This window comes from Oncorhynchus kisutch, unplaced genomic scaffold (genome assembly GCF_002021735.2).
Source record: "Oncorhynchus kisutch isolate 150728-3 unplaced genomic scaffold, Okis_V2 scaffold1140, whole genome shotgun sequence".
Classification (NCBI taxonomy): domain Eukaryota; kingdom Metazoa; phylum Chordata; class Actinopteri; order Salmoniformes; family Salmonidae; genus Oncorhynchus; species Oncorhynchus kisutch.
The window spans coordinates 3,916-16,028 of record NW_022263085.1 but is presented as its reverse complement, the minus strand read 5'-3'; the positions used below and the strand labels follow the sequence as shown (position 1 = coordinate 16,028).

At 43.8% G+C, this 12,113-nt stretch overlaps 1 protein-coding gene across 11 annotated transcripts; it reads left to right on the top strand.

Annotated features, from left to right (window-relative positions):
* Positions 1 to 475: 475 nt before the first annotated feature.
* LOC116364978 (uncharacterized) lies at positions 476 to 5,566 on the top strand. 11 transcript variants are annotated; one of them, XR_004208049.1, is made up of 7 exons: positions 476 to 877; positions 2,281 to 2,335; positions 2,413 to 2,487; positions 2,580 to 2,650; positions 2,846 to 3,103; positions 3,354 to 3,437; positions 4,147 to 5,566. XR_004208049.1 is itself a non-coding variant. In XM_031817760.1 (7 exons), the coding sequence occupies exons 4-7, from the start codon at positions 3,128 to 3,130 to the stop codon at positions 4,530 to 4,532; spliced, it is 411 nt and encodes a 136-aa protein (XP_031673620.1). In that variant the 5' UTR covers positions 482 to 877; positions 2,281 to 2,335; positions 2,413 to 2,487; positions 2,580 to 3,127; the 3' UTR covers positions 4,533 to 5,566. The 11 variants fall into 11 exon arrangements, 4 of the variants coding, with proteins under 4 accessions (XP_031673620.1, XP_031673619.1, XP_031673618.1 ...); XM_031817760.1 differs by having other exon boundaries at positions 482 to 877; positions 2,580 to 3,181; positions 4,147 to 4,402; positions 4,516 to 5,566; XR_004208047.1 differs by having other exon boundaries at positions 483 to 877; positions 2,846 to 3,181; positions 3,354 to 3,858.
* Positions 5,567 to 12,113: the final 6,547 nt, after the last annotated feature.

Here is a 12,113-nt window from a genome sequence, read left to right as displayed (position 1 = left end):
TGCATGTGTCAACTCATCAGACGTCATGACACCATCACTTTTCTGCTCTTTTGCACACCAGTATCTCTACTTGCACATCAAAATCTGCTCATCTCTCACGCCAGTGTTAATTTGCTAAATTGTAATTACTTCGCTACTATGGCCTATTTATTGCCTTACCTCCTCACGCCATTTGCACACACTGTATATAGAATTTCTTTTTTTTTTCTATTGTGTTTTTGACTGTGCACCTGTTTATTCCATGTGTAACTCTGTGTTGTTGTTTGTGTCGCACTGCTTTGCTTTATCTTGGCCAGGTCGCAGTTGTAAATGAGAACTTGTTCTCAACTAGTTTACCTGGGTAAAATATGGTTAAATACTTAATTTTTTTTAAATTAGAAGTGTCCACTTAATTTGAGGGCTGAGGGGGAAGGTGTGTATTTTAAGTGTTTGGAATGCAGCCCTATTGTGTTGTATTGGGATTGTGCCACAGAGCATTATGGGGGTTCTACGTGGTGAGAAATTTAGTGACGTTAGATAGAGATTAAAAGTGGAGAGTGATAGTTGAGCATTTTTTTGATATTATTCAATTCAAATTAGTTTTTTAAAATTACAGGAGAGCGAGGAGGTATATTAAATATTTTTCTTGGTTTTAGAACTTTATTTTTGTATGCAGTTAGCAAGCCAAATTTAAATAAATGACACTAATTCCAGTAGCTAGCTAGCGTTACCAGCGCGAGTGTGCAGTTATCTCCTCCAGAATGGTAGAATGGCCAACGCTGCCGAAAATGTGGATTTTTTTTGGTTGAAAAAACATTTTCATTCTCTGGGGTACACGGAAAAGGTGCGAATTAAAAGCGAGGGTCGACCTCTGCTTGAGATCGGTTTCATGAAGAAGGTGAGGGTGTTCAATACTAACTGATATCAAAAGTAGAACTGGTTAATAGGGAGCCTTTCGTCAAGTCGCCTGTACTGCCTGCATACAGCCTAAACGCCCTGTCCATCCGATCAGGGTGAACTAATTGGTAATATGTATTTCTAGTCCATTTGTGTCAGGAGAAAATGTGATAAAATTTAGTGTATATATATATTGGACTGGCTAGGCTGCCTATACGTTTTTAATTCAAAATGATTAACGGGAATTCATCAATCAACATGATGACGATGGCAGACAGATGTGAGTAAAAAAAAAAAGGCCAACAGTTGCATAGGCCTGCATGATGCAAACATGCATAAAGCAAGCACAGCCCTGTGAGTTACTGTCACGTTCTGACCTTAGTTCTTTTGTTATGTCTTTGTTTAGTATGGTCAGGGCGTGAGTTGGGTGGGTTGTCTGTTCCTTTTTCTATGTTTTGGGATTTCTGTATTTGGCCTGGTATGGTTCTGAGGCAGCTGTCAATCGTTGTCCCTGATTGAGAACCATACTTAGGTAGCCTGGTTTAACTTTTGAGTTGTGGGTGATTATGTTCTGGGTGTTCCACACTCAACTGTTTCGGTTTGTTATTTCACTTTGTTATTTTTGTATTTTGTCATTCAGTTTGTTCTATTAATAATGGACACTTACCACGCTGCACCTTGGTCCTCTCTTTCTCCCAATGACGAACGTCACAGTTATATTGTCTATCAATTCTTGTATATGTGTCTGGGTTGAGGAAATCACCCTCCTAATCTAGTCTAAATACAATTGATATGAACAAATATAAGGTAGCTGCAGTTTGACAGGTCTGCATCCCCCCCAGGAGTTAAAAAACAACATTTGACCTGATTAGGAAAAACTGGTCCCATCAGAGCCCATATAAAACGTTTTTACAAGTGATTAATCACTGTGTTACCTTATAGGGTCCAGAGTCTTCCTAGTGAGATTAACATATAAGGAATAACTCCAGGCCTCAGGGGGTAAACATTTCCCCACCTCTCTGGGACCTATTGTGCCACCAGTCAGCTTGCAGTTGTCAGTTATTGTCCGGTATGTGGATGATCAGGGCTTTATTCAGGAATGTTTCTTGGGCTACTTTGTACAAAGCTGTCATCAAAGCAACGGGTGGCTATTTGAAGAATCTCAAATATAAAATATATTTACATTTATTTAACACTTTTTGGAGTTACTACATTCTTCGATGTGTTATTTCATAGTTTTGATGTCTTCACTATTATTCTACAATGTAGAAAACAGTAAAAATAAACACCCTTGAATGAGTAGCTGTTCTAAAACTTGACTGGTAGTGTATATACAGGGTATAGTGTGTGTATGTGTCAGGATATGTTTTGTGTCAATCAAATTGATGGAAATGTTTCCCTCAGAAAGCAAGATGGATTGTATTGATGAGAGAATCAAAAGAGATGCCGCCCTTATGTGGTAAATATAAAATATGTATTTGTTTTGTCCTGTTTTTGTTATATTATCACCTTTTAAATTGAGTGATGTGTTGACAGTTGAATCCAATGAGGGTTAACACCCCTGATTCTGTGATGTGGCTAACCGGCAAGGTGCACAGAAGGTCAAAGCATGTAAGTCATATCTGACCTAAAAACACATAAACATTAGTTATGCATTCTATAATGAGAAAAGCAGTGTTTAATTTGTTCTTTACTGTTTACAGCCAATCATTGTGAGCTGTGGGCAGGACCAAACATCTGGGGATGGAGCATCAATCCAGAGCCTCTCAGCCAGGTCACCTCTGCTATTCCCATAGAGACACAACATATAGATCAATCTGTTGATTCATATGGCCATTTTGGTTGGCTTGGTTGAATTGACAATCATCCATTCAAGATGCTAAAGAATCATATACTATGGAAGGTCCTTGAGAGTAAATGCCAGTGTATTCTATGGCTGCCATGAGTACATGCCTTTCTGTCTCCTCAGTCTGGAAGGGTGACTCGGCTGATAGAGAAAATATGATGAGGTGAACTCGTCCTCCTATTCTGAGGACTTTTCCATCTACTCCTTCACTGACTGTGAATCTGAGGGAAAAGAGTTGTACCCTACCGTCCTTGTCTTTGTTGAGTGACATCACTGTGAGGAGGATGGTCTCTGACAAGTTGACTGATACCCAGTGTGATGATGAGGATCATGTAAGGAGGACACCACCGCTGAAAGTTAAGGATGAGGAGGATATAAAAGGTAACAAAGCTTGAAGTGAGTTATATGGTAGAAGACGACGATCTGTCTCTCCACTCCTACGACGAGTCAGACTTCCTGGTTAGTTCTGCATATTGCATGGGGGATTGGAAATGATACAGACAATTATATTGATAGATCTCAAAATGTATCTGCAATATTAAAGCAGATCTCTCCCCCACACACACGTTTTTGAATAACTCTTGCTGAATGTGGAGAATGGACTATGACCAGCTAGCTCTCTGACACACAGCTTGATGATGGCAATGACGCCTCTACTGAGGACAGTCCAGAGCCTCCAAAGGAACCACAAGGACCAGTGAAGGACCATCGACTGGTAGGCATCTTTTAAATTTGTGTGTGTGTGTGTGTCACATCTCAATGGTTTGACCCTATGTCTGTAGAGATTATTGTGGCCAAGGCCAACCTCCTCCTCCCTGCCTCTGTGAGTTCACTGAATAAGGTGTCACGCCAGCTTGAGGTGGTCCCCACTGTCCGGCCCTGCGGACAGCAGCTGGACAAGAAGACACAGTGGACCAACACCAACGAGGAGAGTCTGAGGAGGATCAAAGAGAACCTGACCTCAATAGAATTCAACCTGGAGGAAGGTCTGAAGATGCACAATGATGGTCAGGACATCCGAAGAAGAATGAGGGATGCTGTAGACTAGAGGATGGATTGCAAAGTGGATGGGGAGGAGGAAGGAGAGACTGAGGGATGAAGAAATGGCTAGGGTGGTCAAGAGGATGTGTGAGAAGGTGAGGGCACTGATCCAAGTGATGAAGAGAACTGCAGTGAAGGTGATCTTAAGGCAGTAGACCTGGACAGTTGGCTGAATGACATGGAGGTTGAAATTATAGACAGCATGGCAGAAATGCAGACCATTATAGTCGAACAGGCTCCTCAAGTCTGAAAAAAATAACAATGTCCAGAGTTTTGTAAGTTACTCCTACTTATTGAGTGTAGTCATGTATCTGCAATGTGTTTAATGTGTTTGTTTTTAACATAGCACTTTCTTGATATTTGACTTGTTTCTGGTCCTACAGAGCCCAGGGAAGGTCTCTGGTCCTGTGTCTGGCAAGACTGGCCTCTCTCCTCTTGAGACCTCAGCACCCCGGACCCTGGCTGAAGCCCTACGGGCCCTGCCCTCTGCTGTAGCCCCTCCCTCCCCAGATAATGTCCCAAGGCCTCTGACTCCTCTCAGCCCTGTAGTTATCACTCCGTCCTCTACAGAGAACTTCCCATACCGCCGCAGCCCTCGGCTGGCCCCCATAACCAACCTGAGTGTAACCGCCCCCACAGGTGAGAGGAAATACAAGAAGGGTATATTTCCCGGAAGTCCTAGGTATAGTAGCTCAAGAGAAGAGAAAACCCATAAGCTTACATTACTTTATCTCCTTGTCCAAAATATTCAGGAAGGGAAGGTCAATAAGAAAAAGAAGTGCAAGGCCAAAAAAGTAGTTAAGCAAAAGAAGGCCGGTAAGATGCAACAGATGGAAAATGTTGGAGGAAGTAAGGAGGAGGACAAGAAGAGGAAATAGAGGGAGAAGTGGAACATAACCTGGGAATACTAGACTAGAAAATTCTAGAAATAGAATGAGGTAGCAGAGAAAGAGCAGCTATCTGAGGTGCCTTAATACTATTATTAACTGGTAACCAATGTAATTAGAGCAGTAAAAATAATGTTTTGTCATACCCGTAGTATATTGTTGTAAACACACACACAGATTTTGAGTATTGGTTACTCCTACAACACACACAAATGTAATTTCAGAGACAGGAACTATGATTAGCAAATACTTATATTGGTCTCGTTCTTATATTTTGAGACATGCATCATTCTTAAAAAAAATATATATATTGGTCCCCATACTGCCTAGCCAGGTGGCTTGTGATAATGAGTTGGATTTACATAGTGCTTAGAAGCGCTTTCACATTCTTAGGCTTGGAAATATAGCCAGGAGAAGCAGGGTCAACACCTCTACTCATGCCATAAGTGCCATGACATATTTAGTAACCACAGAGAGATAAGACCTCTGTCTCCACATTCTCATCCAAAGGACAGCACCAACCTTAGGGCAGTGTCACTGGTATTGGGGTCTTAGGTCTCATTTGGACAAAGGGAAGAGAAGATGCCCTTTACTGGTCTCCTTGCAATATCTGGTCTCCCACACAGAGATGGAAACCTACACCTGTTTAGACCCTGGAGGATATGGCTTCAGATGAAAGACAGCAGAGAGATGCAGAACGTAAAAGCTTCAAACACATTGATATGCAAATTCAGGACCATTGTACTCTGAAGTGGAGCATGCATCTGGTCTGAAGCATGTCAAAAGAGTAGAAATGAATTGGGACTGGAGGAATACATCACATGTAAACTAAATTAGCATGTATCTAATTTAGATACACTCATCTGTACTTTTTTGTTTGAAATGGGACTTTCCAATAAAGCTTTTTAAATTCCAATTATTTGTGTCAGACAGATTTGTCTTAATGAATTACATCAGGGGTTCTTAAACTTTTTACAGCAAGGGAATATTATTGTACTGACATTACCTAAATGTTACCAGTGGGGGGTGTTTAATCTGCTGTTCTGGTCTATATCCCCCGTTAGGTGGTGGTAGAGCACCAATAAATAGTTGGATTTTTCACCAGAAACCCAAGAAGGCAGGCAGAGACTTTTGTTACCATGCAACAAGGAGATACTTGTGAAAAGTACTAGTTCCAGAATTGGCTGCTGTATACATAGCGTGCGTGTGTGTATGTGTTGGTATCTACTGTACTGATGGTGCAAAAGCCATGACATGGAGACCTAGTGGAGTGGTAATGCGCATGCAAGCAGTTGCTCCCGATGCCATTTCGGTACACTGCAGCATCCACCGAGAGGCTCTTGCTGCCAAAGGAATGCCTGACAGCTTGAAAGACATTTTGGACACTACTGGGCAAATGGTTTACTTTGTTAAAGCAAGGCCCCTGATCTCTCGTGTATTATCTGCACTATGCAATGATATGGGCAGCGACCATGTAACGTTTGTACAACAAACAGAAGTGCGCTGGTTATCAAGGGGCAAAGTATTGACACATTCTTTTAGAATTGAGAGACGAGCTTAAAGTTTTCTTTACTGACCATCATTTTCACTTGTCTGACCGCTTGCATGATGATGAGTTTCTCACACGACTGGCCTATCTAGGTGATGTTTTTTCTCTCCTGAATGATCTGAATCTAAGATTACAGGGACACTCCGTAACAATTTTGAGGGTGCGGGACAAAATTGAGGCTATGATTAAGAAGTTGGCGCTCTTCTCTGTCAGCATTACAAGGACAACACACAGGTATTTCCATCATTGTATGATTTTTTTGCGTGCAAATGAACTACAGCTTACGGACAATGTCAAATGTGATATAGCGAAGCACCTGAGTGAGTTGGGTGAGCAATTAAGCAGGTACTTTCCCGAAACCAATGACACAAACAACTGGATTCATTATCCCTTTCATGCCCTGCCTTCAGTCCACTTACCTTTATCTGAACAAGAGAAATTGCAACAACCGCTTCTGTGAAAATTGAATTTAATCAGAAGCCATTGCCAGATTTCTGGCAATTGCCTTGGCAAAACGCCTGTTAAGACACTGATGCACTTTGCAACCACGTACCTATGTGAGAGTGGATTCTCATCCCTCACTAGCATGAAAACTAAATACAGGCACAGACTGTGTGTGGAAAATTACTTAAGACTTAGACTCTCTCCAATACAACCCAACATTGCAGAGATATGTGCATCCTATCAAGCACACCCTTCTCATTAACCTGTGGTGAGTTATTCACAATTTTCGATGAACAAATAAAGTTTTATATGTAAGATAGCTAAATAAAGAGCAAAATTATTGATAATTAATATATTCTTATTTGTGCCCTGGTCCTATAAGAGCTCATTGTCACTTTCCACGAGCCGAGTTGTGACAAACTCACACTCGTTCTTATGTTTAATAAATGTATCGTATAGTGTGTGTGTGGCAGGCTTACAGTGATGGCAAACAACAACATTTGAGAGTGCGCTGACCCTGATGCTAGAGGGGGTACGTAGCTGGAGGTTGAATATTTGAATGGGTACGGGACTATAAAAAGTTTGGGAACCACTGCCCTAGATGTTAACCTATTTCATTTGGGTGAGGAGTTATTATGGGAAAAAAAATGATTCTCTATTTTGGAATAAACCGATAGATTTTTGTTATAAAATAAAGAGTGCAGCCAGACCTTTGTTGTTTCCCATCAGATTAGAAAAGTTGGAGATAATATACATTAAATGTTACACATTGTTTTTGTAGACCCACTCCAATTTGCATACTGCCCAAACAGATCCACAGGGGATGCAATCTCTATTGCACTCCACACTGCCCTTTCCCACCTGTACAACACGCTGATCCTCAACACTGGAGCCCCTCAGGGGTGTGTGCTCAGTCCCCTCCTGTACTCCCTGTTCACCCACGACTGCTTGGCCATGCACGACTCCAACACCATCATTAAGATTGCAGACTATGCAACAGTGGTAGGCCAAATCACCGACAACGACGAGACAGCCTATAGGGAGGGTTCAGAGACCTGGACGGGTGGTGCCAGAATATCAACCTATCCCTCAACGTAACCAAGACTAAGGAGATGATTGTGGCCTACAGGAAAAGGAGGATCAAGCACGCCCCCATTCTCATCAATGGGGCTGTAGTGGAGGTTCTACAGCTGAAACATCGAGAGCGTTGCATCACTGCATGGTACGGCAACTGCTCGGCCTCCAACCGCAAGGCACTACAGAGGGTTGTGCGTACGGCCCAGTACATCACTGGGGTTAAGCTGCCTGCCATCCAGGACCTCTACACCAGGCGGTGTCAGCGGAAGGCCCTAAAACTTGTTAGAGACCCCAGACACTCCAGTCATAGACTGTTCTCTCTACTACCACATGGCAAGCGGTACCTGAGTGCCAAGTCTTGGACCAAAAGGCTTCTCAACAGTTTTTCCCCCAAACCATAAGACTCCCGAATCAAATGGCTACCCCGACTATTTGCAATGTGTACCCCCCCCCCCCACCGCTCTTTTATGCTGCTGCTACTCTCTGTTTATCATATATGGATAGTCACTTTAACCATACCTTCATGTACATACTATCTCAATTAGCCTGACTAACCGGTGCCCCCTCACATTGGCTACCCCGACTATCTGCATTGTGTCCCGCCACCCACCACCCACCAACCCCTCTTTTACGCTACTGCTACTCTCTGTTTATTATATATGCATAGTCACTTTAACCATACCTTCATGTACATACTACCTCAATCAGCCCGACTAACCGGTGCCTGTATTATAGCCTTGCTACTGTTATTTTTCACTGTATTTTTACTGTTGTTTTTATTTCTTTACTAATCTACTGTTCACCTAATACCTTTTTTTAACTTAAAAATTGCACTGTTGTTAAGTACGCATTTCACTGGGTCTACACCTGTTGTATTCCGCGTACCTGACAAATAAACTTTCAAATCAAATCAAATGTTATTTGTCACATACACATGGTTAGCAGATGTTAAATGCTTGTGCTTCTAGTTCCGACAATGCAGTAATAACCAACAAGTAATCTAACTAACAATTCCAAAACTACTGTCTTATACACACAAGTGTAAGGGGATAAAGAATATGTACATAAAGATATATGAATGAGTGATGGTACAGAGCGGCATAGGCAAGATACAGTGGATGGTATCGAGTACAGTATATACATATGAGATGAGCATGTAAACAAAGTGGCATAGTTAAAGTGGCTAGTGATACATGTATTACATAAAGATGCAGTAGATGATATAGAGTACAGTATATACGTATACATATGAGATTAATAATGTAGGGTATGTAAACATTATATTAGGTAGCATTGTTTAAAGTGGCTAGTGATATATTTTATATCATTTCCCATCAATTCCCATCATTAAAGTGGCTGGAGTTGAGTCAGTGTGTTGGCAGCAGCCACTCAATGCTAGTGGTGGCTGTTTAACAGTCTGATGGCCTTGAGAAATAAGCTGTTTTTCAGTCTCTCGGTCCCAGCTTTGATGCACCTGTACTGACCTCGCCTTCTGGATGATAGCGGGGTGAACAGGCAGTGGCTCAGGTGGTTGTTGTCCCTGATGATCTTTATGGCCTTCCTGTAACATCGGGTGGTGTAGGTGTCCTGGAGGGCAGGTAGTTTGCCCCCGGTGATGCGTTGAACAGACCTCACTATCCTCTGGAGAGCCTTACGGTTGTGGGCGGAGCAGTTGCCGTACCAGGCGGTGATACAGCCCGCCAGGATGCTCTCGATTGTGCACCACCTCACTTTGTGAGTGCTTTTGGTGACAAGCCGAATTTCTTCAGCCTCCTGAGGTTGAAGAGGCGCTGCTGCGCTTTCTTCACGATGCTGTCTGTGTGGGTGGACCAATTCAGTTTGTCTGTGATGAGTATGCCGAGGAACTTAAAACTTGCTACCCTCTCCACTACTGTTCCATCGATGTGGATAGGGGGGTGTTCCCTCTGCTGTTTCCTGAAGTCCACAATCATCTCCTTAGTTTTGTTGACGTTGAGTGTGAGGTTATTTTCCTGACACCACACTCCGAGGGCCCTCACCTCCTCCCTGTAGGCCGCCTCGTCGTTGTTGGTAATCAAGCCTACCACTGTTGTGTCGTCCGCAAACTTAATGATTGAGTTGGAGGCGTGCGTGGCCACGCAGTCGTGGGTGAACAGGGAGTACAGGAGAGGGCTCAGAACGCACCCTTGTGGGGCCCCAGTGTTGAGGATCAGCGGGGTGGAGATGTTGTTGCCTACCCTCACCACCTGGGGGCGTCCCGTCAGGAAGTCCAGTACCCAGGGACCCAGGGTCTCGAGCTTGATGACGAGCTTGGAGGGTACTATGGTGTTTAATCCCGAGCTGTAGTCAATGAACAGCATTCTCACATAGGTATTCCTCTTGTCCAGATGGGTTAGGGCAGTGTGCAGTTTGGTTGAGATTGCATCGTTTGTGGACCTATTTGGGCGGTAAGCAAATTGGAGTGGGTCTAGGGTGTCAGGTAGGGTGGAGGTGATATGGTCCTTGACTAGTCTCTCAAAGCACTTCATGATGACGGAAGTGAGTGCTACGGGGCGGTAGTCGTTTACCTCAGTTACCTTAGCTTTCTTGGGAACAGGAACAATGGTGGCCCTCTTGAAGCATGTGAGAACAGCAGACTGGGATAGGGATTGATTGAATATGTCCGTAAACACACCAGCCAGCCTGTCTGCGCATGCTCTGAGGGCGCGGCTGGGGATGCCGTCTGGGCCTGCAGCCTTGCGAGGGTTAACACGTTTAAATGTTTTACTCACCTCGGCTGCAGTGAAGGAGAGGCCGCATGTTTTGGTTGCAGGCTGTGTCAGTGGCACTGTATTGTCCTCAAAGCGGGCAAAAAAGTTATTTAGTCTGCCTGGGAGCAAGACATCCTGGTCCGTGACGGGGCTGGTTTTCTTTTTGTAATCCGTGATTGACTGTAGACCCTGCCACATACCTCTTGTGTCTGAGCTGTTGAATTGAGATTCTACTTTGTCTCTATACTGACGCTTAGCTTGTTTGATTGCCTTGCGGAGGGAATAGCTGCACTGTTTGTATTCGGTCATGTTTCTGGTCACCTTGCCCTGATTAAAAGCAGTGGTTCGCGCTTTCAGTTTCACGCGAATGCTGCCACCAATCCACGGTTTCTGGTGTGGGAATGTTTTAATCGTTGCTATGGGAACGACATCTTCAACGCACGTTCTAATGAACTCGCACACCGAATCAGCGTATTCGTCAATGTTGTTGTCTGACGCAATACGAAACATATCCCAGTCCACGTGATGGAAGCAGTCTTGGAGTGTGGAATCAGATTGGTCGGACCAGCGTTGAACAGACCTCAGCGTGGGAGCTTCTTGTTTTAGTTTCTGTCTGTAGGCAGGGAATAACAAAATGGAGTCGTGGTCAGCTTTTCCGAAAGGAGGGCGGGGCAGGGCCTTATATGCGTCGCGGAAGTTAGAATAGCAATGATCCAAGGTTTTGCCAGCCCTGGTTGCGCAGTCGATATGCTGATTAGCCTTGTTAAAATCCCCAGCTACAATGAATGCAGCCTCAGGATGTATGGATTCCAGTTTGCAAAGAGTCAAATAAAGTTAGTTCAGAGCCATCGATGTGTCTGCTTGGGGGGGAATATATACGGCTGTGATTATAATCGAAGAGAATTCCCTTGGTAGATAATGCGGTCGACATTTGATTGTGAGGAATTCTAAATCAGGTGAACAGAAGGACTTGAGTTCCTGTATGCATTTGTGACAACACCATGTCTCGTTAGCCATAAGGCATACGCCCCCGCCCCTCTTCTTACCAGAAAGATGTTGGTTTCTGTCGGCGCGATTTGTGGAGAAACCAGCTGGCTGCACCGACTCCGATAGCGTCTCTCCAGTGAGCCATGTTTCCGTGAAGCAAAGAACGTTACAGTCTCTGATGTCCCTCTGGAATGCTACCCTTGCTCGGATTTCATCAACCTTGTTGTCAAGAGACTGGACATTGGCGAGAAGTATACTGGGGAGTGGTGCACGATGTGCCCGTCTCCGGAGTCTGACCAGAAGACCGCTACGTTTCTCTCTTTTACGAAGTCGTTTTTTGGGGTCGCCGGCTGGGATCCATTCCGTTGTCCTGGGTGAAAGGCAGAACACAGGATCCGCTTCGCGAAAGTCATATTCTTGGTCGTACTGATGGTGAGTTGACGCTGCTCTTATATTCAGTAGTTCTTCTCGACTGTATGTAATGAAACCTAAGATGACCTGGGGCACTAATGTAAGAAATAACACGTAAAAAAACTAAAAACTGCATAGTTTCCTTAGGAACGCGAAGCGAGGCGGCCATCTCTGTCGGCGCCGGAAGTTCTCAACTTTGATATGATTTGTAAGTGAAAGTAGGCAAAAACAGAGGTGATTATGATATGAAATATTGCATCAGGACA

Coding starts and splice junctions, on each gene's coding strand:
- LOC116364978 (XM_031817759.1), top strand. CDS start 3,128: ATGGTAGAAGACGACGATCTGTCTCTCCACTCCTACGACGAGTCAGAC. Junction 3,182..3,353: donor ACGACGAGTCAGACTTCCTG/GTTAGTTCTGCA, acceptor TCTGACACACAG/CTTGATGATGGCAATGACGC. Junction 3,438..4,146: donor CAGTGAAGGACCATCGACTG/GTAGGCATCTTT, acceptor CTGGTCCTACAG/AGCCCAGGGAAGGTCTCTGG.